Below are 27,159 nucleotides of genomic sequence, written 5' to 3'. Positions count from 1 at the left end.
GATGAATGCCTCTCTTTCCACCGGGAGCAGATAGTCCCTCTGATCACACACAATGGACAGATCACTCAGGTAATTAAAGGCCCCCACTGAATTTTGATCAAATGTACAGATCACAACAACGAGCACAAACTGAGCGCTCTTTGCAGCCGCACAGTTATTATCATATCTTTTTGTACCTCGTCATATCAATCCATACATGTGGGTTTTGCACGTCTTTAATTACCTGAAGTGAACCACATTTAATTTAAATCCAGCTGTCTTTTCAATTTGGAAACACAATATAAGGTGTTAGGGAAAAACCTAACATTTATTTGAATATATATTATCCACTCTGGCTCTGAATAAATAAAATGTCATTAACATACAGGATAATGTCAGTGACTAATTCATGTGTTACACAGATCTATTATATAAAACCATAGAAATCAATCATTTTCTAAGGATGTTTATTTGTACCTTGTGATATAGTTATACCTATTATACGTACTGTGCCTTTAATAAAAATCATCTAATTGCACTAAAAGTTCATCTAGGCCAAAAAGATGTATGCCTGCCCTATATGTACATAACCAAATACACAATACATTTACATGGTTATATGCACATACCTGAGCATAACTCAATAATGCAGGTTCTTCTACTTGGAATCCAGGTTTGATCCATGACAAGAAAATAGCCTACAGTTATAATGCAATAAAATGCAGTATTGATTTAGACCAGCCGATGAATGGCAGTGATGTTAAGCGCTGTATGTCTGAGAGACATATTCATGTCCTGCAAAACCAAAAGCATCTCTGGAGCCTGTGTCCTATTCATTTAACAAAATATCTATGCCAGTGTTGTCCAAACGTACAGGCAGGTGAGCAGGCCTCAGAAGCTGTCCGAGGTAAAGTAGACACACATTGATTTAAGGCATACAGATGGCCTAAAACAAAACCAAAAAAAAAAGCATAGTTGGTGCTGGAGGGGGAAACAGTGTTCACTGAAGGAGCGAGGTCTCCTCTTTTCTTAGCCATGGCGGTTCAGCGCAAGAGATCAGTTCGTGTGTGCAGTTGAGCATCCATAAGAGGCTCTGCAAAACGAGTTTAAAGAAGAGGACCTGTGTGTTATCCGACCTGCGGCTTTGAGTCTAAAACACTCCATGTTGGGTCAGTTTGTGTGCGTGAGGGGGGTGTGGTGGTTTGGATGAGGCCCGATCAGTCTCCTCTCAGACCGGCTCGGCTCGTCTCGGGGTTTGGAGGGGCAGCGGCAGCATCTGCAGCCGCCGGGTCAGGGTCGCGGTTCGCCCCGTCGTCCCGTCTGCGCGCCTCCCTCTCCTCCTCGTCCTCCTCCTCCTCCTGGTCCTCCCTGGTACTCGCCGGGATGTAGTGGCTCACTCGGGGTTGAGACGCGTGTGTCTGCCTGCCCAAAGTGTCCGATCTCTCCGCGCTTGTGTGACCGTGGGACGCTGCGTAGAGTCCTTCCTCCTGCTGCGAGTGCGCAATTTCTGCTCCGGCACCGCGCGGAGACGCGGCCGCACTCTCGGATCTGTCTTCCCACCGAAACGCCGGACTGTGCGGGGTTGTGCCCTGGCTGGTCTGGTTGAGAGGTAGCAGCCCTGTCTGTGTAGAGTTCCACTCTGAGACATTGTTGCTGGTGGAAATATTAGTTGAGATGTTTGCGGTGGGGGTGACCTCCTCTGGCCCTCCCGGCTTCCCCGCAGATGAGGATGCACTGGTTGGTTTCCAGATCAGGCTGTAGTAAATTGCCAGGATAATGGCTGCTAACGACACCGACAATACATATGCAAAAACAGTGGCTAGTCTCACCCACTTCTTGTTAGTCTTAGCAGCCATCTTAGCCTTTTTGTCCCCTGTATAAGTAGCAGGTTTGCCCCTCTCCATATTGGGCATGAAGTCCCGCTCTCTCATATTGCCCCTATTTTTTCCTCGATGCTCCACCACCCCCTCCGTCTTGAAGCCTTCTTGTTATCCACAATCCAAGAGAAGACAGGAAGCAGAGGGCTGAGGAGAAAGATGCTGGACCACCTTGAACCGTCCGCACCACAGAGTGTTCAGCAGCTAAATTGATTTCTTGTAATTCATTGGGTCTCAAAAGCGCTGCGCCTAATATTCGGTACCCAGTGCAGCATTGCGTTTCATAATGGACATCAAGCATCCACAGGCTGATCGCGCGTTTCAGCATCCGGCAGCGGCGGGACAAATGTCTACCCTGCACGACATTTCCAGGGAACAGCTGGCTGTGAGCCCACGGCGAGTCCGCAGTATAAGATTTGATTTATTGAAACGATTAAGTGAGATCATACGGTACACAACTGTCTGTCTTAACCAGCAAATGAAGTGGCTGGCTCAGCTAAAAATACAGGAGAGGGGGCGGGCGGTGGCTCTTAAAGAAGCAGCAGCTGTGCAGCAGCAGCGCGAGAGGAGAAACCACACACACACACACACACACACACACACACACACACACGCACGCACGCACGCACGCATCACCTCCACATCAGGACGCTTGTGCCGCACATGGAGAGCAGGACGCGTATCGGGGATGAACACTTGTCCGAGTGACGTGAAGTGTTTGCCTGACACTGCGCGCACCCGCGTGGGAAAGATGCACGTCAGATATGTGCGACGAGCCAAACAAAGTGGTAATTAATGAAATTTGGTTTGGGATTTGTGAATTATGCAACGCTTAGCCAATCCACTGATAAAACTTTAAAGCACAATGAACGGCAGGTAGGCTCTATCAGGATGAGTTTTATTTTGGTGATTGTGATCTCCTTTCAGCACAACGGACAGCGCCTGGGGGTTTGTTTTTGCTCATGTCCTCTGGGAAGCTGCAGAGGTGAGACAGGTGAGGGTAAAGGGCTGACATCATTCATTATTAAATAGAAATTAAAAAATGTTTAAAGTCTGCTTGGAGATCAGTATAACTCACTAAACAAACAAAACTTTTATGTTTTCAGGGGAGCACGACAAGTGTTTATTCATTTGACCCCATTCAGTACTAAATAAGTTACCTGTAAAATAAAATCATTTTCACTTACCCTCTGTTACATTCCTACATCTAACATCCAACCATCTCCAAACACTCATGGAACGTTTTAAGTCACGTTGACAGTGTCACAAAATCCTTCTAGAGTAAAGTTATAATAAACATGGCTGTGTTGTGTCACCCTTACAAAGCGAGAGGTTAAAGGGAAAGTACAGTGTTGCACCTGGCTGCCACACACCTGTGCAGCCAGTCCCTGCCGCTACAGGTGTGACTGTCAGCAGAGTAGATGATATCTCCATGTGGCAGGAGGTGAGATGAGCTGTCCTCCCACAGGCCCATGAACACACACACACACACACACACACACACACACACACACACACACACACACACACACACACACTCAGGTGTTTATAGGATGGTTCATTGTTTTGATCGGCAGAGAGTGGGAGGAGGAGGATGATCGGCTCTAACGTGAGGTTTTCTGCCTGTGATACCTGATGGGATCATTTGTATTGTATGTTGTCTTGTTTTTTCCCCCCATCGTAACGTTTTCCTAAAACTCACGAGTCATCTTCCATAAACTGTGCCTGTGGAGGTTTACGAAGCGTCCCTCTTGTGCCTGACTGGCAGAATGTTTGCATTAGATATTGCATATTGCCTTAAGGTTTATTTGACTGATATCCAAATGATGGCATCGTTTGTTGACACAGCAGTCAGTGCCCTGCCTTTGAGCGATAAATGACACTCTACACATCATGACTCAGACAGGTGGCTGTGGCATAAATTGATAAAATTATAAACCGATGATGGATTAACTCCATGTGACTTGCTGCTGATGTAAATGATGCTGCATGTGGAGCTGCGAGCTGTCATCTTAACGAGCACTCACACGAGTAATGTTTCGGTCTGAGGAGCGGCCATTATTCAACACCATGACTCCACGACACTAATCTTGGGCGTCGACCTTGAAACTGTGTTGACTGTAGAGATCTTCTGTGCTGGTGGCTTGAAGATGTGTGTGAAGCATCCACGTTTTACAATCTGTAGTTTCTTTGCAGCTGCAGCCATATCTGAAGCATTGTAGTCCACCACAAGCTCACTGGTTCTGCTGATATTGAGCTTCAGGTGATTGTTGTAGCTCCATGTGATGAAGCTCTATCAGTCCTCTGGACTGCTCTGGAAAAACAGTCTCTCAGTGAAGACACACACACACACACACACACACACACACACACACACACACACACACACACACGCACACTTGCTTGCAACCTGGGTAAAGACAATTTAAGCTATAGAATATGTTTTCTTTTTGTCATTTGGGCAAACTAACCCTTTAATATCACTGCGAAACTAGTCTTTTTCAGATACTGTCTGCTCATTGTAGAGTTCTGATTCAGGTATAGCTTGACAGCATTACTTTCACCTTTAGTCAAGTCACTTGCTTTGTTTTTTGTCAACTTCATTTGCAATGCATATTTCTCAGGGTGTGCCCTGAGTGCAGACGGAGTCTAGGCAGTGAACTCCTGAGTACAGAAGGATGAGCTAGTCCATGATTAGGACAATGGTGTACACGCAGATAGTGGATGTATTTCGGTTATAGGATTAAACTGGAACAAAAGTCACTCTAGAGGGACAAAATGAATAAGAAAAGACACTTTCTGGAGGCCCCAGAGGTCAAAGAATACCTGGTGAAAGGAGAGAGATTTACCAAATGGTCAGAGGTGAGTGAACATTTCAAGAAAGTCTGTGCAGCATTTGAATCCCACTTTAGCAACTTTAATGACTCAGCTGATGCTGAATTTCTGTTCTGGTAGACATAGGTAGTCCTGCAGCATACGTGATAATTCAATTTAGCATCAACACATGATCAAGCAGCTCTGTTTTACAGTCCATAATGTTTATGAACTCTAATTCCCTTGTCCCCATCAAGGACTCCACAAAGACTGTTCCTGTCACCATGAAGGTGGATCCGAAAGGTTTTTATGTCTACTGGATGAACCAAAGCAAGGTAATCCGTATGCAGAGTCTGAAAAAGGAAAGAAAACGTGCCCTTGCACAATATATCACGGGGGTGAGGGAGAGTTGAGTGGCTAATAGAGATGAAATGGCTTTATGTGGATTGGACAAACAACCTGACAGATTAGAAGATATATCAAATAGAAGTAGTCATGTTTCAGTGACTCACATCCAGAGTGTGTGTAATGTGCACGTGAGCAGGATCTGCCAAAGCTGTGGGGTAACCGAGAGCTGCATTACACCTTCCGGTCGCAGCAGCTTGAGGAGATTATTGATTGGTGCTGATGTGGGCTCACCATCCTGCTGAACTGTGATGCACTCCATGGAGAAGACCATCTGTCTTCTGCTTCAGCTCTGTCTCTCTCTGTCTCTCTCTCATTGAGGCCCCTTCTGGTTTCCGCCACATCACAAAAACCAGTGAAGCCTACATCGAATGCGTGCCTCATTTGTCTGGGCTCATGCTGTCGTTGACTTTGAAGCGCTCGTGTGAAATTTGCCTCACAGTTTCCCGCATGATGTTTCAGGCCATTGCAGTCAAATTTTCTTCACACAAACAAAGTAAATCCCATAGTTTTTGCACTTTGCCAAAGGATGACTTGTATCTGAATCCATATTTGGACTGGCGCCTACATGTTGAATTCAGTATTGGAGATGACTCTCTGCTTCTTGTTTCTAGGAGACAACGTTCCTGGATGTTGCTACTATCAGAGATACCAGAACAGGAAAATATGCAAAACTTCCCAAAGTGAGTACAGTATCATTATTAAATGTACTAACCTGCTCTCTCAATTAAATCTAAGCGGTGTGTTTGTTATGAAAGAATCTCTGCAGGCATGCAAATAGGGCGTCAAACCCTTAGTTTGCCTAATAGTATGAGAGGCATATTTGCATTGCAAAAAACATCAATGGACCCATGTACCCAGGCTATTCTCCCACTACAGAAACACACAGATGCACACATACACAAACACACTGAGTCATGATCTGAGATTTCTGTGAGCAAGCTTGTGCGTGTGCGTGTGTGTGTTTGTTTGAGTTGAGATATGACAGTTGTAGTTGTTCTCCGCTTCCTCGCTGGCCTCCACAGAGAGTTGCAGTATGCAGCCATCGTCATCCCTCACTGAGGGTTCAGAGTTGAAGTCTAAAATCTGTCCCCCTCAGGGAGAACACAGAGCTCTGCATCATCTGGCTGCAGTGCTGCTGGAAGCGCATCTTCCTCTCGGGCCCCTGAGGAGTTTTGGGAAAGTGGCTCCAGTGCTGGCGTTAGCTCTGCGCATCTGAAAGTAGCATGGCAGTGATTGATTGTAGAGTAGCACATACAGGAAGGTAGTTGGGCTTTTTGCTAGTGTTTGTGTTGTATATAAACGTGTGTGTGTGTGTGTGCGTGCGTGCATCTCAGAGTGTATGTGCATATATTTGCAAGTCTTGGTCAGAAAATTTGCTTGTGCTGAACGAGCTCCCAGAGAACAAGTGCTGCAGGCATGATTTTAGATCTTTAAGCAAATAGAGGGTGAACACGATCAACAAAACGATCAGGTAAAGTGCTTAAAAATGGCGCCATATATTTTGACCCAATGAGATCTGATTGTCTTCCTCTTTTGCATGTCACAGCACCCCAAGGTTCGCAACGTGTTCAACCTGGACTTTCCAGACAGCAACCATCTCGCCAAAACTCTGACCATCGTCTCAGGTCCAGATACAGTGAATCTGACCTATCACAACTTCTTTGCCTCAAAGGAGAAAGTGACGCAGGTAATGAGCTGCTGTATACACTGCCTCTGTGTGTTATTGGTGTGATTCCTCCTGCTATTTACACTCCCTTTCTGTCACTGATCCCTTCTGATTGTTCAAACACAGCCACAGGCCATTAGCCATTATACAGTGAGCCTGTACTTCCCCCCCAGTAATGTGCCCTCTCCCTCCCTTATAGCATTTATGAGACTTTATGACTCCAATATCCGGATTTAATCAACCGTAATGAAATCACAACTGGGCTTTGATCAAATGCAACATGCACTACTCTCATTTCCTGAGGTACTATTATATTAATGCCCTCTAGTGGTGAATTTGTGTCCATTAAAAATCTCTTAAAACGGTTTTAGGGCTAATGACATCTCAAGCACAATTCATGTTGACACTGAAAGTAATATCCCTGCTTGTGTTTGCAATTAAATGCACACCAGAACTGGGCAAATGACATTCTTGCAATTGCCTACAACGCTGCAAGAAGCAACGCGTGCAGACAGGTCTTCCTGGAGAAAATGTAAGTGAACATCATGTCATCTGACAGGTCAGGCCTGAACTGTTGCTGAGTGAACACTATGCCATTTAATTTCCCCATATTAGCGCAGTATCGGACTATAAGCCTTTGTGTTCAATCATAGGTACGTCCGCATTTCTCTTCACACCAACAAGGACGGCAAGATCGCAGTGAAAAAGTAGGTTACAGTGCAGCCATCCGAAGGTGTCGGATGGCTCACAGGCATTTAGTTGTACACTTGATTTCCACATTTCTTCTCATTGTTTCACTGTGTGCTTTCACAGTATTTACAAGATGTTCCCTGCGGATAAGAAGAGGGTGGAAAATGCCTTAGCATCAGCACACCTCCCTAAAGGAAAGGTTAGAAAATATAGACATTGTGGTGGGTTGGTTGTGTTCTCTGAGTCTATCAGTTATTTTCTCACTTCTCGCCATAAATACAGTAAAATTAGGTCAAATATTTGTTTTTGCAATAATGAGATATGTGTTTTTACACTTCAGCATGACACCATGAAGCCTGATGTCTTCACCGAGTCTGCTTTCAGGGCCTTCCTGACAAATCTCTGCCCTCGGCCAGAGATCTATGAGATCTTCACTTCTTAGTGAGTCGGCCTCTCCATGTGCTCCACTGGTTATTTCCTGATATGGCTGAATCATCCTTGATTTGTCATTTTATGTCCTGTAGTTTACCAAATACACACCTCAAAAGCTCAAGTCATATGTTGTCTTATATTTAGTGTTACCTAGCATTTACCTGTGTGAGATATCCACAAATTCTCAGTGAATGATTGTCATTGTCCTTTTACTTGTTGAGGTAATCCCTTTCATCTGGCATCTAATCCGCCTATTCTTCCAGGGTTATCTAATCTTGAATCTGGTAGTTATGAAGCCAGAAACATGCTTCTTCACACCTCTTCTAATTTGTTAGCACAAAGCCACACATGCCTGCTGTAAATGATATTGTGTTATGTTAGGCTGAGCCTGCAGTTCGTTCATTAGCTACCCGGTGCAGGCTCAGGTGGCAGCAAGTGGACCGTGATAGGCAGGAGCCATATTATGTGCAGCGCTGTTGTGATCGTCACGCCTCACTGTGCCCCCCAGCTCCAACAAACCCACCATGACAAAGGAGAACTTCACCAAGTTCCTCAACGAGAAGCAGAGAGACTCTCGGCTCAACGAGGAGCTGTTCCCACGTCTGCGGCAGGACCAGATCAAGGCTCTGATTGACAAATATGAACCCTGCTCCTCTAATTCAAACAGAAGTGAGATACACTGATGATATGTTAGTTATGTGGAGCGCTTACGGGCTGGGTAATGCCTTTGTGCTTTTGATCCGCAGGTCTGATTTCTCCAGAAGGGCTCTTATTCTTCCTCATGGGGCCAGAGACATCAGTTGTCATGCAGGACAGACTGGCCAAGTGTCAGGATATGACCCAACCACTACCCCACTACTTCGTCAAGTCCTCCCACAACACATACCTGACAGGTCGCGTACTGTACACCACTTTGATTTTAGCTCACAAATTCTCATACCTGATCAACTGAACATCTGAGGATGAGGATGTGATTTATGAGGGACTTTATTTTCATTTGTCCGTCTGTCACCTTGCAGCTGGACAGTTCTCCGGCGTGTCCTCTCCAGAGATGTACCGTCAGTGTCTGCTGTCCGGCTGCCGCTGCCTGGAGCTGGACTGCTGGAAGGGCAAACCTCCAGATGAGGAGCCCATCATTACCCACGGCTTCACCATGACAACCGAGATCCTCTTCAAGGTGGTGACACAGTTTTGGACAGTTTCACTTTAACATTTTGCACGTTCACATTTTTGTTTCGCGTGATTCAGATATGAACAGATCATGTGGTTTGAACAGAAAGTGGAGCTGAAGGAGCAAACGTTAGGGGCCGTCTCAAAAGTGCATGCGAGTAAGGCCAAGATGAGCTTCTCAGAGTTTAGTCATTAGCTTTCTCTTTTATCATCATTGATATTTCAAACCAACATATTTTTGTCTGGACCTCCTCTCATTGCATGCACGTCCTCCTTTTATAAAAAAAATAAGTGAGTATCTATTGTAGATTCGTTCAGCCAACTTTAGGTTCATCTGGACCTCCCTTTACATACACAACCCCTGCTTTAGACTCACTTCTCAATTTTAATTTAAAAGCTATGATACAAATACAAATCATACTTTATTATTTGATTATTTGGTTCATGGTTAAAATACTGTGTTATAAATGTTATTGTATACTATATGTAAACTCATTCATTTACCCATGATCAGTATGGATTGCAGTAGAAAATGAAGCAGAGCAGACGATCCTTGATAACTTTTGTTCTAAGCCCAGACGACTTCTGGTGAGTATTTCCTTGCTGCTGTCTGTCATCAGTCTTGGACCTCTTCTAGTAAATGGCCGACCCCTAGTTTCCTGTGAGCACAGTTTGCCTCGTTTCAATAGGACATCTTCATGTACACACTTGCCAGAAGCTGTTCATGCTGACCAAAGAGTGCAGCAATGTGCCATGGCTATAAATTCAGTGATTACCTTTGATTCGCGCCCATCAACACGTTAAAGAGCAAACATGTGTGAGGGCTTAAAAGAATGCAGTAGCACACACACACACACAGAGAGAGAGAGGCAGGCAGCCCCGTCATCCTCTCACACTCAAGACTTCCATTTAAGGGCAGGCGGCGCTCCACAGTCCCCGGGGCCCCGGACACAACACCTCAGTTCAGTTTACCGTCCGACTCTAGATGTGATAGTTTTGGAGGCTGACTTCAGGGCCTCTGCATATAAACAATAGTTCTGCAGTTTGTCATGTTGTCTCTCTTCATGTTTTGGCGGAATAGCCACGATTTGCCTGTTTTTCTCATGCTTTTGTAAAATTTTCATGATTTCACTCCACTGGCTTGTTTCTATATCTCTCTTGTCACCTATATCTCTTTCATTCTAAGTCAATTCCAATGAGAGCATAGATCAAACACAAAAACGCCTGCCTCTTTTTGATGTGTGACAGGATGTGATTGAGGCCATCGGCGAGAGCGCCTTCAAGACCTCACAGTATCCCATTATCCTCTCATTCGAGAACCACGTCGACTCGTAAGACCTGAGCTTTTCCATGACCTCATTCCCCGTAAAGTCCTTAACACAATGTAATAATGTCCTGATGCCATTATGCCAATGTCATTGTGACAGTAACTGCAGATTGTGCAGGTGTTACTCTGCTTTATTCCAGGGTGAAACAGCAGGAGAAGATGGCAAACTACTGCAAAACCATATTTGGTGATGCCCTGCTAACAGAGCCGCTGGACAAATACCCTGTGAGAACACTGCTGCAACACAGCGGGAGAAAAATAGAGCTAGATAAAGTTTATATGTTGGGGGTTTGTTAAACAGAGCACTTTGTGGGATAGATAAAGGATTATCGTGTTGCCCTGTGAGACTGAGTTCTGCAGTCTAAGCGCATTAGCATGAAGGCAATAAATGGCAAAGTTCAAGCTTCATGTTTGGACTCTGTCTTATCTCTGCTAGACATGATAGGCTCCTGTACCCATCCAGCTGATTCATATCAACTGCCAACGTCTGTTCACCTCCTCGCAGCTGTGTGTGTGTTGAGCGGAGGGGTGTGTTTGTATTCCTGAGGCAAGTGGAGGGGATGTTTAACAGTCTCAAATAATATCAGGGCCGCAGCCAGGATCATGACTCTATACTCCCCCTGCCCCCAGCAGAATTTCTGTTTAGCCAACAAAGATGTTATCTTTAAACAGGATGATCTTAATGCGTTTTTAAAGCCCCCCCACACCTGCAGGGATATAATTCTGCAACACAGTAATTCTATATTTAACATGACTATTTTTTCTGCCTTAAAAAATAAACTGTGATTGTTGAAAAGACGTAGTTCTGCATTTTGGGAAATGTGCTTTCTTGCTGAGAGTGAGATCACAACACTGATTCCACTCTTATTTCTGTTGGATGAATATGAAGCTACTTAGCTTAGCTTAGCTTAGCTTAGCATAAAGACAGGAAACAGGGGGAAACGGCTTGCCTGGTTCAGAACGATGAGAAATAGTCTGCCTACGAACATCTTCTTGGTTTATTCAGTTCAAAAACAGTACAGGTTTAACAAAAATGTGAAAATATCAAGTTGTGGTTCAGCGTAGGTTTTTGTGTCTGACAATTCCTTGACAGGTTTCAGTAACTTCCTGGATTCTTGGTGCTGTGACATTGCCAGGCAACAAACAAGGAAGTCACTGAATGACTAAGAAATCATCCTGCTCATAAAAGCCATGTAAACAAATTTTAGGTACAAATTAAACAATATGTAAAGATGTATTATAATATGACATTACTTATAATATAATATGTTACTTCATGAGCTTTAGCGAATTTTGTTGCCTTCAAACAAAGCCAGGCTAACTGTATCTCTGTGTGTCAGTTGTTTCTTTGTGTTAAGCTAAGCTAACCCCCTGCAGGCAGTAGCTTCATGTATCTTCCAATTTAACTAAAATGAATTTATTTCCCAAAATGTCGAACTATTCCTTTCAAATGCCACAGTTACAGCCCTGAACAAGTACCTCTTATCACTGTTTTTTTCTGTTTGTCTGTGACATCCAGCTGAAGTCGGGTCAGCAGATCCCCAGCCCATCTGAGCTCATGGGCAAGATTCTCATCAAGAACAAGAAGGGCAGCCATGAAAAGACGACCCAGACTAAAAAAAACTGCACGGCAGCCACTGACCAGACCACAGCCACAGCTGCATCAGCCCAGGACCAAAACACCAACTCGCAGGATCCTGCCAACCCAGCACCCAGCACCCAGGAGAACCAAGGTGGTCTGGATGAACCTCGAGCCAAATCAGATTGTGCTCTAAAAACAGACCTGTTTAGTTATTTTAGTTATAATTAGGTGTCACTGACATCATGTTTACATGTTTAACCAGAGGGGGACGCAGCTGTGGAGGACAACGAGGAACAAGAGGACACAGAGGAGCAGGATGAGGAGAAAATGAAGACATCAGATGAGGTAGAGTAGGCGGTTGTGATGACAGTTTTATTGCCTCACATCATCTGTGTCCTGCTAAAACAGTTCAAACGTCACTTAACTTCCTGCCAATCCCCCACAGGGCACAGCTGGACAAGAAGTGACAGCATATGAGGCAATGTCATCCCTGGTCAACTACATCCAGCCCAACAAGTTCATCTCGTTTGACAATGCCAGAAGTATGCGTCCATATGTTCAACCCAAGCACAGATAAAATAGATTTTTACAGCACAGACTTTAAGAGAAAATGACAGGTAAACAAATCAAAGTGAGTGTGAGTTGTGTAACTCTTCCCGTCAATCTTGTCTTCCTTTGCAGAGAAAAACAAGAGTTACGTCATCTCGTCTTTTGTGGAGACCAAAGGGGAAACAATGATTGCCAAGACCGCAGTTGAATTCGTCGAGTATCCTTGAAGAGAGCTGCAGATGCTGTTGCGCTCCAAAATAAGCCGACCTGTGTTAAATGGGCTGATTAAAATTGATTAGGCCTTCTTTATGCTGTCATGACAGGATCCTGGTTCACATACAAACACAGAGGTATAAAGCTGTGCTTCCTAAACCGCCTTTCTTAGATACAATAAGAGGCAGATGAGCAGGATTTACCCCAAAGGAACGAGAATGGACTCATCCAATTACAACCCCCAGCCTTTTTGGAACGTAGGCTGCCAGATGGTGGCGCTCAACTACCAGACGATGGGTAGAAATGAACACACAATGCACTGATAACCACATAATACCATACACTACATGAGAGGATGTAACTAATCACTTTTTCTCTTTAATGACATTTTGGGAAACGTCATGTTGTGTTAAACCTGAGCTTCTGTTTTTCACCACAGCAGGTCAGTGTTGCACCTCTTTGTGCCTCTGCTGTGCTTCATCCCGAACGCTCACTGCTCCTCCCTGTGCTGAAGAGAGGGGGCATGAATGGCTCTGTTTGTGCCTGTTTTCAGATTTCCCCATGCAGCTGAACATGGCTCTGTTTGAATTCAACGGCAGAACGGGGTACCTGCTCAAACATGATGTGCTGCGTCGCAGTGACAAGAAGTTCGACCCTTTCTGCGACAGGATTGACACTGTTGTGGCAAGCACATTGACCATAAAGGCAGGTTCACAGCCTTGTTGCTCTTACATTTCTCTCACTTGAGTGTTGTGAGTTCGGTAGGGATCTCAGTGTCTGTGCAGACTGATTATGAAAAGAAAACACTTTAAAAAGATGAAATTAATGACATTAAAGCTGCAGGTAAACATTTTCACACACTAAAGCAGCCCGATTTATGGTATTTCATTGCAGAGAAACTGATGCACAAATAATGCAATATGAGTATAGCTGACAGCTGTATTTGCTCTTCTAAACTGAGAAATAAATTAGCCTCAATAGCCTTGGAAAGTCTGTGTGTGTGTGTGTGTGTGTGTGTCGCCATGATCGCTTGGTTTTCCCTCTAATTTAGGTGCAGAGTCCATTATAATACAAGCTTCATGCTGAGAGTGATACATGGTTCCTGGTATTCAACAGACTCTGCATGCATGAAAACCTGAGCTCTGTTGCATCCATACTGTTAACCACATCATGCAAGGATGTCCTCAAATCTGTGTCTCACCTGTCTCCACAGATCTACTCGGGGCAGTTTCTGTCTGACAAGAACGTGAAAACAGGAGTCGAGGTGGAGGTGATTGGGCTGCCGGGAGACCCCAAGAAGAAATATCGCACCAAGTGGTCCACCACGCCCAACGCCATCAACCCAGTGTGGAATGAGGAGCCTTTTGTTTTCGAAAAGGTGTGTGTCAGTAGACAAACATGTTCCAATGCATGTGCAGGTGAATGTGTTTGCGTGAGCTCACCTGTCATAAGCCTGTGCTGATGCTGCTGCTGGTCTTAATATATTTGTTATTGTTATGATGGACAGATCCTGCTCCCAGAAATGGCCTCTCTCAGAATTGTAGTCCATGAAGAGAACGGCAAATTCTTGGGTCACAGAATCATCCCACTTGATGCCATCCAATCAGGTCAGTGAAGCTGAGAAAAAAAACCCTCTTCACTTCATGTTTCATCTAATCTACATAATTTAAAACAAAACTGAGTCATCCAAGGCCACAGAATGTTTGCTAGCGTGTTTTAGCCAGTTTCTGGATCAGGGGAGCTGCTGCCTTGTTTTTAAGGCTTGTTTCATGCCCTGCAGGTTTCCATCACATCTGCCTGCGCAGTGAGAGCAACATGCCGCTCACTCTGCCCGCTCTCTTTGTGTACATCGAGGTCAAGGACTACATCCCTGCTGCCTTCGCAGGTTCTTGGCTTTTCACTTTGTGGTTTTGACAAAAAAAACTCTGCTGCAACTGAATGCCCATTTTCAGAGTGACAGTCAGGGACGCAGATGACTTAGTTTGAATGTGTGGAGCTGGGCAGCATTTAGTTTTGTTTTACTAACATTTCTGAGTATGAATTATTGCTGCACTGTGTAATGATGCTTTTTGTTCTTCCTCAGATTTCACAGATGCCTTATTTAATCCAACAAAGGGCACAGAGAAGACCACAAAGACCCCAAAGGAGGTAAAAAAAAAAAGCTGCTAAAGGAAACTAAACTCAGGCATCATCTACTAAAATTGACATATCAGTAATGTCCCCAGCTCTCCCTTAAACCCATAACAGCACTAATTAACTTCCTGGAAGATGACCAGCCTCGTAAGATTGTGATGTTCCTGTCCTTTTTGTGCCCACGCAGTCATCCTCTGACTACATCTCTCCTTATGAGATGCCTCTCATGGTCCAAACCTCCACAGACAAAGCTCAGGAAAGTGAAGCACCTGCTGCAGGTAATGGCAACACAGTTTGGAGTTCATGTTTGAAATACTGAGCTTTAATATGGCTTTTGTAGCTGGTCTTTAGTGTTGAACTAAGAGACTGTATTTGATCACTGAACTTTCCACTCTCCCTAGAAAAGGCTGAATCCGAGCCTACACCACTAGTTGATGCCAGTGATGAATCGTCCCAGTCTCCACTAGAAGCAAAAGCAGAAGAAACAAAGGAAGAAGCGGAGAACAAGTCAGACACTCCACAACCTCAAGCAGAACCTTCTCAAACTCCTGACGACACTCCTACAGAAGATCCCGCTCAAGATGCAGCAAGTGCCACATCTGAAACCCTCCCTGAAGAGGCAGCCGCTGAGAAAGAAGTAGTTCCAGAGTCGGAGGCAGCTCCTGAAACCAAAGAGGAGCGGGCGAATGACTCCAGCACAAATGCCGAGCCTCCATCAGAGGACAAACCAGGTGCAGAAGCTGCCAGTGCTGCTGAAGAGCCTGCTGCCCTGGCCTTGCCCTGTCCAGCAAGTGCATCGCCCGAGTCTGCAGGCGACTCTGCGAAGTACAGTGAAGGTAACACTGAAGTGCTTCATGTGATGCACTCATCAGTTCTCCTTTTGTCAGTACGCTGTAGGTAAAGATCACTGAGAGTGCAAATACAGACCAACTCTGACTTTTTAAAAAGTTTTTTATAAATGTATGTCCACTGTCAACACAAGAAGGTTTGTGTTTCTGCTGCAGAGCCTTCGACTGTGACCACTGAAGAACTGACACAGCACAAGAACTATCAGAAGGTCACCAAGCGTCAGGAGAGAGAGCTGAAAGAAACAGAGAAGAAGTATCAGAAAAAAGGCGAGGACCTGATTCAGAGGTACTCTGATTCCTTCAAGGCCATCAAGAAGAAGGCCTCGCTGAAGAAGAAAGAGTAAGGGGATTCATCTGTTTCCCATTTGTTGTCGTAGTGCAGTTTCTTGCTGAAATATGCTATGAGAAAAAAGTTTGCCAAAAAACAGTCCGATAGTGTTGGTGGAGGAGGAGGGATGTCATGTCATTATTTCAGAGTAGTTAGATCCATCTGTCCAACTGTTTATGTTTAGTCATTCACTAAAGATTGTTCTGTTTCCTACAAAGGTGCAGTGAATTCTACAGCATATTAATACTGCTGACCCACTAATGAAGTTGTTGTTGTTGTTTTGGTCAGCGTCATTACTGAGATTAGATTTAGAAGCACAGAGAATATTCCTCGGCTAATGTGTTTTTCTAGCAGAATATTAAAGGGTGAAGAGAACAGCAAAATGAATATGGGCTGCTTTCAGGACAAAACACGTGTTATTCAAGGACAAATGAGCATGGCTGTGCAGGATTTCCAGAAACCACAAAGTCGTACGTCCATGTCTGTACTCGGAGGGGTGGTGGCTGTTAGCTGAGAACGTCTATTCCCCATGCATCATGTTATGTGTCCTCCAGGGGAGGGGGAACCACCGCTGACTCCTCTGTGAAGACGGAGCGGGTGCAGGAGCAGAAGGAGAAAATGCATGTTGAGCTGCAGGCTTTGTGGGCGGAGCAGTGTGATCAGCTGAGGAAGAAGAAAGAGCAGTGTGCTACAGAGGTTAGTAAAACACAGGGCTGTGTTTAAAACTGCTCTAAAGGTTGGCTCAGTCAAAAAAGGAGATATTAGTGGTGCTAACTCAGCACATTTACTCAAGTCTTAAAGCTGCACTAATCAGTATTTTATAACAAGGGCTGTGTAATGTGAAAGGTGTCGCTTGCAGTGACCAACCCTACAGAGAATTATGATCTATTTTTATTGGCTAAGCAGCTCCCCTCAGACATGCAGAGCATTTTAACATCTTTCAACTCATTGTTTCAGTTTAACGGGTCACAATTTCACTGTTTTGGTCCAATGGTGAATGAAAAAAGGTCTAAAACCCCTGCTCCAGCACCAAACAGCACACAGACATATTTAGCAACCAGCTGGTGATCATAGTGCAGCATTCAGTCACTAAAAAGCCACATATTTCCCCCAGCAGTTGGTGGAGGCCAGACAGAGCTCAAAGGAGACGTAATATTGGACTCAAAATTGTCAGGTGTCCAGAAACACAACTCTAACAAGTGCTAATGTTTTTCTGTCTGCAGGTTGCTAACACCTTTAACCACATCAACAACTTTATCAGATGAAAATATGTCAGTGTTGTACTTGCATCTTATTGTACTGCCCTCAAGTGGCCAAACAAAATCAACTATAGGAGGTTCCACTACACCTTTGATTTACTTAAATACATAGTAAATACATTTTCTTTATTTTATAGTTCCTCTTCACTACGTTTCAGAAGAAGTTATTGTGCTTTTTACATAGACAGACAGTTTGCTGGTGAACATAGTGAAGCAATCAGCAACTAAAGAATCAGATATTTCTCTCAGGAGGAAAGAGAGTGAAAACTGGACTCCATATGAACCATAATCTTCCTCCATAACTGCTGGATGTGAAAAGCAACTGTTTATGAACAAGTTGTCCATATCAACTTAAAGGTGATGATATGTCTGTCTGATATGTCAGTGCCGGCTATTGCAGGTTAAACATCTACTTTTACTTGTCAATTTCTAAATGGAGATTTGCATGCAAATGTTGATGCATTTTTCTAGATAAAACAGTAAATAAATCAGTTAAGATTTGCTCCACCCCAACCAGCTATAATCTGCATTCATTGAATACTGAGCAGGAAACTAGTTTTACTTTTCAGACCTACTGAAACTGATCCTGACAGCATTTTTACTTGTAACTGCCACATTTCGTGGTGGCATTGCTACTTTTGCGTAAGTAAATATAATGTAAATATATACTTTTATCACCACTCACATTCAATACATAAAGAACTATCTGTCAGATTAACTTCAAATGTCTTGCAAGAATGAACTTTGTATTTTACTCATGGTTTGAAGATAATGCACTTTATTCTGCTATCATTAATGTTCTCTGTATCTGAAAGTCAAGATCTTCTCCTTATCCTGTTGTAACGTACTCTGATGTGCTCCTCATCCAACCACTCTCCTCAAACCCACCTCTTGGCTGTCTTTATTACATCTAATGTTTCATCCCAAAAATAGGATTCATTTCCGTGGTTCAGAATGTATTCACATCTCTCATGGAGCACTTAATTTTACCTCTCTGCGCTGTGTGTCTGCGGGCCAGCAGCCAGGCCTTTAGAGGCTCTATTGATTATACACCAGAGCCAGGTGCTCGGGGGTGCTCTCAGAATAAGCTCTGAATCCGAATCTGACTGAGGGGTCAATCAGGTAATTTTCCAAGGGTTGCCACCTCATTAGACAGAGTGTTGACCGTACTGTAGAAGTGCTGTGGAGTGAGATGAGAGTTAACATCTCGCACACAGGTCTTGGGCAAAGTGCTCTCATCAAACTTAAAGCCAAAGTTCATGCACGTCAAATTAAGGGCTGAACTTTTGGTTGGCCTAAAGACGAGCGACTTCAATCACGCGCAGCATTGACGTTGTTATTTAGAGCGACTCAAGTCTCGTTTTCTAGCTTTGTCTTGACTGTGATTGTCACCTCCTTCTTCTATTGTGACAGAGACTGGCGAAACTGTTGGAGATGGCCACAGAGAGACACGCCAGTGAACTGAAGACCCTGGAGAGGTGTGGGCACACATACAACACATTTGGGACATGGTGTACACACTGAGAGTGCACGACGGCTTTGCTGACTCTGTCCAATCTGCTCTTTGAGATTTTGGTGTGACACTATTGGTGTGTGTGCGCGTGCGTGCATGTGTGTGTCATCTGAGGTGAAACATTTGACATTTTGCAAAGACGATACCTCAAGAAATGAATGAATCACCTCAATGTGCAGGTCCAAAGTACTTGGGTGGCTTATAGTGTTCTGCGTGTGTGTGTATGTGTGTGTGTGTGTTATCCCAAGTCCCCAGCTGGCAGATGGTTATCTCAGGACAACCATTATCCAACAGGTGTTTAAACAGCAGTAGGGAAGCAAAGGCAGCTCTGGTCATCTACCTGCCCACACAGACACTATAACATCACATTAAAGCCTTTCTTTCACTGCAAAGGTCACATCAGAGACACGCAGCTCTGCAACACGCCTTTGAAGGAAAAAGGCTCTTTATAGGGCCACTTCTGAATTTTAGGTGTTGAATCAAGCAGGAGTCCTTACTTTCTGTCATTGCTTTGCTTTGCAGCGACACCAAAGAAAACAAGAAGAAAACCCTCACAAAATATTCATCCTCAGAGAAAGCAAAGTGAGTCCGCAGCTTGACCTTCAGACACTTTATATGTGTCCGTTCATTGCCGCTCCTCTCGCCGAGGTACAGCTTCTTGTCCACAGCGGAGAGAAATATGAGGAGAGAGACGATGAGGAGCAGCTTAGCTTGCACATTAAGCATGGCTTGATTTGGTGAATTTTTAACATTATGTACAAGAGATCTAATTGAAAATTATAATGATCTTCTCTTAGGCTGAAAAAGGCAATGAGCACAGAGCTGTTGGATGAGACTGGTCCATCGGATGGTGCGGTAAGTGGTGTTTTAAACTCGTTGAAAGCAGCAGAGACTTTTAAAGCATGCATGGAAAATAAAATCGGCAGTTTGACATTTTGTGCTTTTTCACTTTGTTGCCGAGAGTTAGATGACAAGATTGATGCCGCTCTTATACTTGTGCATAAAGTATAAAGCTGGAGCTTGCAGCTGGTTAGCTTAGCTTAGCATAAAGACTGGAAACGGGTACAAGCACCTGGTCTGGATCCAAAGGTAGCAAAATCTGCCTACCAACATCTGTAAATCTCACTGTTTAACACAGTGCATCATGTTTGTTTGGCCTAGAGACTGATAACAGTCTTTATGCTAAGCTAAGCTAACCAGCTGCTGGCTGTAGCTTTATATTTAACAGACAATTATGAGAAAAGTAAAAAAGTGAATCTGCACACTTACATGCAGCATTGCATTCAGCATACTGACATGTACCTAAAATAGTATTAATGTCACAGCTCAGACTTAACATCCACAGGTCTGTTCAGCTTCTACTGTATTCAGAAGTGTAACTATGGTTACAAAGAGGCAGCACTGTCTAAAGATCTAAACACAACATGGAAAAAATATCACCTTAGGCATGTTACACGTTTTCCTTTCATGCACCTCTACACATGTTCACATACACCCACATGCACACTCATTCGCCCACAAACCACCCACACACACACACACACAAACACACACACCAGGGAGCAGGCTAATGCACGTGTTGTAGATGACTCACTTCAGACCTGTTGTATCTGGGTTACAGACCCGGCCATTTCACTTTCCTCCAATCCTCTCCTATCGGCTCCGTCTGGCTGGCAGCAACCTCACTCATCCCTCCACACATTAGGGTGGCTTAGCAGCTCATTTTGAGCTACTTATTCAGCATTTGCTCATTAATTACGGCAACTATTTATAAAACAATCAGCTTTTTAATCAGCACAGCCTCAGTATTGAATGGCCGGGTGCAGAAAGGGCTGTGTAACCGAATTGGACAAGTCCAACCTGTTGTGACTTAAATGTATTGATTCTCTTGCTCAGGTTGCATCCCATGGGTGCATTCCTCTCCAGATAAACACACACATAGACTCACAGGGAGGAACATGAGCTGACGAACAGCTGAGAGAGATGCAAACAGTCCATATCTCTCACTCCATGCCACACGCACACACATGGACAAGCACACACAGACTCAAGCCACAGATCGATGGTGCTTTTCAGTGGAAACATGTATTGCCTTTTATTGTATTGTTACAGTCTTCAGATTACAGCCCGCAGCAAGAGGCTCTGATGAAGAAACAGGCTGCTACACTGGAAGAAATCAAGACCCTGACTAATCAGGTACACACGCTGACACCAGGATACACTTGTTTTTGTCACTCAGGAGGTTATTAAAGCTAGAGAACGCAGGAACTAAACCCAGAATTTAAAGTTCCTTTCGCACATTTCAGTTTGCAGGGTTTAAAGTGGGATTTGGCAGGTGAGGGAGCCCTTAGATCCGGTGTAGTGATGCACCTAAAAATGACTCACCTAAAAATAACTGCAGAATTGAGTCTCTGAGCTCAGGTAGTTTTGTTTTCTTTGTGGACAGGCTATATGATCAGCTTCTTTTGAACAGCATTTTCTTAGCTTTTCTTTTTCTGGATCCCTCTGGTCCAAAGGATGTCCAACATGCTGCTGCTGCGGCCCTGAGGTTTACTGCTCTTTGTCTGTTTGTCGGATGTTACATGGACTATCATGCTATCATGGCTGCTTTCCAACAATTGGTAAAAGTGGAAACTAGCAAGTGATTCCAAAGAGCATCATCGGCTTAAATACAAGCTGATGATTGCTACCCTAACAGTGATCATGGATACCACAGGCTGTCCAGTGCCAGGCCAAATTAGTCCATTATCATAGTGCTGCAAACTACCCTGTTCCGTAGCCTGCACATAATCTGTCCAGTATTCTCACACAGCTTTTAAATAACACAAAAATGATTAGCATTTAATTTACTGTAAGACATTTCACAATGTGAATTAACCAGGTAACTTCCAACAACACAGTGTTCCGGATCATTCTGGCCAACTCTAACCCCTGCCTGTCTGTGTTTCCAATGCATATGATAATCTGCAAATACAGGGCAAATTAGATCAATGGCAGATTTACCAATCAGCAATGTTTTAGGTTCATCGTCTACAATTCAAAACTATGTCAACAACAAATCCCTGCTTTTCAAATCAGCCGTGGCCATCTGTCCATTTAGTGATGATACGTAATGTTGGCGGGTGACACATCCAGTTTACGATTGTGAGAGTACAGACCAAGCTCCCACCGCTGTAGATGATGTCAGAGCACGTAAATGACAATGCTTTGCTTTGAATTGGTGAAATCTTGGCAGATAACACTGAGAGAAGAGGTGTGAGTTAGTTTAGACATTGACGCGTCAGCGCCAGATGGATGATGTGTTTTTATGTCTCAGCAGTCATATTAGCTTACAAATACAGCTTTTGATAATGAGAGAAGCAGTGGGAGGAATTCAAGTGAGCGCTAATAGATTAAGGGACAAATGAAGATAACAACATGCAAGCCAATCTTTGCAGCATGTATTTAACATCACTGATTGAGTATTGAGCCATTTTCCTTAATCCACATTATTAAATATCTTTAAAATATTTTCTCATCACTCTTATTTAAAATCAATCCATACCACTGGGTTCAAGCCAGTTTTCTATCTTGTGCTTTCCAATGACCTTTATTTTTACCCGCGCCTATACATAAATCCATTCTCTAAAGATTACGATAAGCACCCGGCAGAGAAGAAAAAACTACAATAATGTCAATGTGTCCTTTTGACAAGCCTATAACGTCTAACTCACCTTTGGCCCCTGCAGCTCAATCAGGAAGCCCTGAAGGAGCACGAGCAGAAATTGAGGTCCCTGCCGGCAGAGGTGAGAGAGGCTGTCAATGTCTGTGTGGGCGCCCATTTTCCTGAACTGGTCGATCAGGCTGGAAACAAGAAGGTGGAGGGAGTGGGCTTCTATGGAGATGTCTTCCTGGGTTAGATGTGCCTTTTGACCACTGGCTCTTCAGTGTCACCCTGTCCGGACTTTTTAGGAACTTTTCCCCACTCTTCTTTTAACCTGTTGCATAACCTACAGCCTGAGCATAGCTATGGATTTGTAGATTATTCAGTTAGTTCTGTGTGAAATTTCAATTTAGAGGTGTTACTCATAGAGAATTTTTTTGAGAATTTTAAGCCATAATAATGTTTTCATGGATGTCCTGTAGACCAAAGGTTAGATGATTTGGCCATGATTTTCATTTTCTTTTTGACTCTGTATTTCTTTTCATTGAAAAATACCGCAGCAACGGATATCTTCCAGATGAAAGCTCTTCACTAAAAGCCATAGTCTGGTACTCCCAGTCCCCCCTCTGTCCTCATGATGAGCTCAAAAATGGGAAGAAATGTATCAAGAAAAATGTAGCAGCAAAAACAGGGTATCAGAGTCTGCAGGCTGCATAGAGACAATGACCCCATCTGTCACAAATGGTGTGTGATACTCAATGAAGGCACAGAAAGGCATTTACTCTGTGATGTGGGTGGGTTGTAAAGAAGATTTTGAAGGAAAACAGTACATTTCCTCTATAACTGGGGTAGATGTTCTATAGAACCGTGAGGATGGAAAAACACCAATATTACCTTTGCATTAAGACTGTTGTTGTGCCATTTTCTTTTGTGATGGATAGCTCTTAATAAACTGTAATTTGCACTGGACATGTGTGTTTTTTCTCTGTGTACTGAATGTGTTCATATTAAAGTCTTTAGTCATTGTTTGGGGGTTTTAATTTAGTTATATCCTGTTTTACTTCCTGCCTTTTTTTCTTTCCGCCCTTGTGATTGCAGATCAGTTTCACCTGTCCCTCATTAGTATTTCCTCTCTTGTGGAGTTAGTCCTGTGTTTTCCCTCTTTCACTGGTTTGTTATTGGTTTGGTAGTTTGCATTTCTTCTTTGTCTTTTTGGATTTTGCCCCTGATGGTTCCTGCAGTTTTTGCCTGCCTGATTTGTTTGTCTGGATTCAGCTTTGGTTATTAAAGCTCACTTTTTGGTCTTCAATCTGCCTGCCTTGGTGTTCAGCATTTGGGTCCTTTTTGAACTACCAAACCCATTTAGTCTGGTTTTGATCATGAGGGTATGATGCTTGCATGTAACATCGAGAAAAGTAGTTAATCATCGCATAAATCTGTTTTCTGTATTTCTGTTCGCTGCTTGGATACAATTTCAGCATACCATCCTTGTCTATTCTCCCATTATTTGTTTTACTGGATATCATCAAGTGACTCCAGCTGAAGACACACCTGCCTGCATGGCAGAGAATTATGAGAAACAGGAATGAGATGTTTACATGCACATTTTTTATCAGAGCACTCTAGCTGGCATAGCCAGGTGTCTGAAACGAGGATGTGCTATTTACATGCACAGAATATAATGTGTATACACCAAAAACCTGATCATCAACAGGATACTATTTTGCACGTAATACTCACTGAGAGAAATACTCTCTTTTTCAGGAGCACCCCGTTCACACAAACACTTACTCACATTCACACCTGCAAAGCTGCCCTGCATAAGCCCAGTCTAAGCTGCTGGACCTCGTTCAAAAGCACCAGAAATGAGGGAGGTGTCTGTGTAAGTGCTCTTTCACTTACACTTCCTGCTGGTCCAGGAATCAAACTGGCAACCTTTCGTTTGCAGACATGCTGCCCGAACCTGAGTCTGAACTTGAGCAGAATTTGAAAAAAGTTGAAATATTGCAAAAAAGTTTTACAACTTGGCTGAGGTGACAAAGTTGTGTGTTGATTAAAAAAAGGTGTATAGTTAGTGCCAACCCCTGTTTATCTTAATGAAGCCAAATATTCACATAACAACAGTGGATGGAAACACTCATTCATTTGTATTTACATTTGCTGATTTTCTGGAAATGAAAATGAATGAATGTTGATATCAAACCTTTTTTTCTGATTGGACCCCTTTAAACCAATACAGTATCTGCGTGCAGCACCATGTCACAGGGTGCATTTTCTGAGAGGCCACTCACAGACTGATTTTCCTTCCTTCTTTGAAACATTCGTGGGGACCTGAAAAGGAAAAACTGTGTAAAGTAAATAAAAAATGCAAAAAAAAAAAAGAGAGTTAAGGCTGAAAAATAATATTTAATTTACTCTTTCTTCCTGCCCAAGACTTCATCTCGGGACCTTTCGATTACAGCAAGGTATACTGTACCTGTATATTTAAAAAAGCACATATTAATGACAAACCCGAATGCAAGGGATGAGTCCAGTGGTTCAAGCAGCAGTAAAAACGTGAGTAAAGAGCTGTTGGTGCATCACTCTGTCTCTGAGCACTGCCTCAAACCTCAGCACTGCCCTCTGTAATTTGGCACATTATGGTATGACTGATAATACCACATAATTGCCGAGTCTTTTCTTTTCGACTTTTATGAGATCTGTGATAGAACAAGTGCTCTCTTCAAAACAGAGCCACAATGAAGGCACGTGGACTGGAGAGAATGCAGGTAATTTGGATTTTAAAAAGAAAAACAGAGATGTTCCAACTTAATTTCAGTGCTATATATAGTGCATTAATAACAGAGTTGTTTCTTCAAGTATTTACATGCACATGCATGCATTTATTAATGAGTGCAGCCTTCCTCTGAGTCACCATCCGATGCAATCTGCCTCTTTCTCTTATTTTCCTTCTTGGTGCAACACCCTTCTCCTGAATCAAATGACATGACTGACATTTAAAAGTGGAGGATATGGACAAGCCACGTCTGGGAGACACAGCTTGTGCCTGAGAGTCCTGCCACCTCATGCACAGCACAGATGAACCGCAAGCTTTAACGTGTGAAACCAGTCAGCCCTGAATCACTAGGATGATAATCTTACATAAGACAATGAAAACTCTGGCAGCTCTGTCTCATACCAGCTGGAGAGGGATGGCCTGAGCAGGATCTTTAACCGCCAGGCAAGACTCACTCTGGACAGAAGATAGAAGAGATAGAAGGAAGCAAGCGTTTCCGATCATGCACGCACGCACACACACACACAAAATCGCAGAGCAGGCACTTCAGCAGGTGCTCAGATGGAAAATGTAAGAGTGATAGCTAGAAGAATTCCCAGTGTATGCAAGTTCAGAACGAAACATGTCAAATAAGAATAAATTAAAAGGTGGGAGAAGGTGAAAGAGATCAAAAATAGCTAAATCCTTATATTAGTGTTTTAAATGCAGTAAAATGGTGTATACATTAGAATATGGAATAAATTGAAGCACATGGTGCATGTTGTATGTGTTCATAAAGCTCAAATAAGTGCTAAAGAACCCAGATTCCAAAAAAGCTGTGACACTGTTTAATATAAATGAAACAGGGTGTGATCATTTGCTAATCCTTTGACATATTCTTAATCAGCAGCATGAAGACAATATATTTAATATTTTGCCTCATCGATTTCATTGATTTTTGTAAATATGTGTTTATTCCAAATTGGTTGCAGCAACATGTTTTAAACAAGTTGGTAGAGGAGCAACAAAAGACTGGGAAAGTTGTGAAACGCTCCAAAAACACCTGTTTGGATCATTCCACAGGTAAACAGGTTGATAGGTAACAGGTGATAGTATCATGATTGGGTATGAAAGGAGCATCCTGGAAAGGCTCAGTGGTTCACAAGTGAGGATGGAGCGTGGTTCAGGAGATTACTGCATGGACTCAGGAACACTTTGCCAGTAAACACAGTATGTTTGCAAATGACTGAGACACAGCGTCCCAACTTTTTGGGACTCTAGATTGTATTTACATTACTTTAAAAGGGTTTTAAATCAATTTCCTCTTAACATGAAAACCTTTATTTAGAGATCATAAATGCAAAGCATAAAAACTGCAAACACCAGCCATCAGTGCAGTCTTCTTGAATCTTCTTGCCAGTGGCTGAAAAGATAATTCCAGCGTTTCTCTTTTGCCGTCAGTGTTCAGAAGAGTGAACTTCTTTTCTCTTCCTCTCGTTTCCTGTGCAAAGCATCAGGCCTGACCCACAGGAGGTGGGGAGTCATGATCTATAGTCCATCTTGGCTTGAAGTGGATGCCATCCCGGATGAATATTAAGCACCCACACCACCCACATACGCACCACCTGTTGAGGCTGCTCTATCGCAGGCTGCATGTGTTGGATCATTCTGTGGGCTGCATACTGTACTGAGACTGCTTCGAAAGAGGAAAAAGCCATTGCCAGGACAAGAATTTGCAATAAAATACTGATGATTTGCATGCATGCTTTCACCAAGCTGCAAGAAGTTTTTTTTTTGTTCCAGCATACCTTACACAATCCCATTGAAATCATGGTTATAGCATGAGATTAGCAGCCTAATGAGTATTCCAGGAGGCTCATCTCCCTGCAGTCAGCCACCAACCTGTCACATGTGCACTGAGGGCCTGTGAGAGGTGCCTCCACCTTCTCACAGATGCAAATTCTACCTACATG

The 27,159-nt window shown here is 43.4% G+C and overlaps 2 protein-coding genes across 2 annotated transcripts; one reads left to right on the top strand and one right to left on the bottom strand.

Moving 5' to 3' along the window:
• Nucleotides 1-379: 379 nt before the first annotated feature.
• Nucleotides 380-2,281, bottom strand: LOC121618857 (putative transmembrane protein INAFM2). Its single transcript, XM_041954487.1, has one exon. It carries the CDS (start codon nt 1,908-1,910, stop codon nt 1,197-1,199), a length of 714 nt encoding a protein of 237 aa, XP_041810421.1. The 5' UTR covers nt 1,911-2,281; the 3' UTR covers nt 380-1,196.
• A 2,275-nt stretch (nt 2,282-4,556) lies between these two features.
• plcb2 (phospholipase C, beta 2) lies at nt 4,557-23,373 on the top strand. Its single transcript, XM_041953623.1, has 32 exons — nt 4,557-4,718; nt 4,928-5,005; nt 5,690-5,758; nt 6,625-6,765; nt 7,197-7,276; nt 7,398-7,451; nt 7,558-7,633; nt 7,775-7,875; nt 8,375-8,535; nt 8,613-8,759; nt 8,886-9,043; nt 10,285-10,367; nt 10,504-10,588; nt 11,883-12,096; nt 12,208-12,290; nt 12,391-12,487; nt 12,627-12,711; nt 12,880-13,004; nt 13,261-13,412; nt 13,921-14,085; nt 14,215-14,314; nt 14,488-14,592; nt 14,791-14,855; nt 15,028-15,118; nt 15,242-15,676; nt 15,845-16,028; nt 16,571-16,712; nt 18,689-18,753; nt 19,311-19,370; nt 19,586-19,643; nt 20,901-20,984; nt 22,517-23,373. Exons 1-32 carry the CDS (start codon nt 4,635-4,637, stop codon nt 22,685-22,687), a joined length of 3,798 nt encoding a protein of 1,265 aa, XP_041809557.1. The 5' UTR covers nt 4,557-4,634; the 3' UTR covers nt 22,688-23,373.
• Nucleotides 23,374-27,159: the final 3,786 nt, after the last annotated feature.

This window comes from Chelmon rostratus, chromosome 15 (genome assembly GCF_017976325.1).
Source record: "Chelmon rostratus isolate fCheRos1 chromosome 15, fCheRos1.pri, whole genome shotgun sequence".
Taxonomy (NCBI): Eukaryota; Metazoa; Chordata; class Actinopteri; order Chaetodontiformes; family Chaetodontidae; genus Chelmon; species Chelmon rostratus.
This window is presented reverse-complemented; position numbering and strand designations above follow the sequence as displayed.

Excerpts from the sequence above, each read along its gene's own strand:
- LOC121618857 (XM_041954487.1), bottom strand. The coding sequence starts at position 1,910 with ATGAGAGAGCGGGACTTCATGCCCAATATGGAGAGGGGCAAACCTGCT.
- plcb2 (XM_041953623.1), top strand. The coding sequence starts at position 4,635 with ATGAATAAGAAAAGACACTTTCTGGAGGCCCCAGAGGTCAAAGAATAC. Across the intron at positions 14,086-14,214 it reads AGCCTTTTGTTTTCGAAAAG|ATCCTGCTCCCAGAAATGGC; the intron begins GTGTGTGTCAGT and ends TATGATGGACAG. Across the intron at positions 18,754-19,310 it reads GAACTGAAGACCCTGGAGAG|CGACACCAAAGAAAACAAGA; the intron begins GTGTGGGCACAC and ends TTTGCTTTGCAG.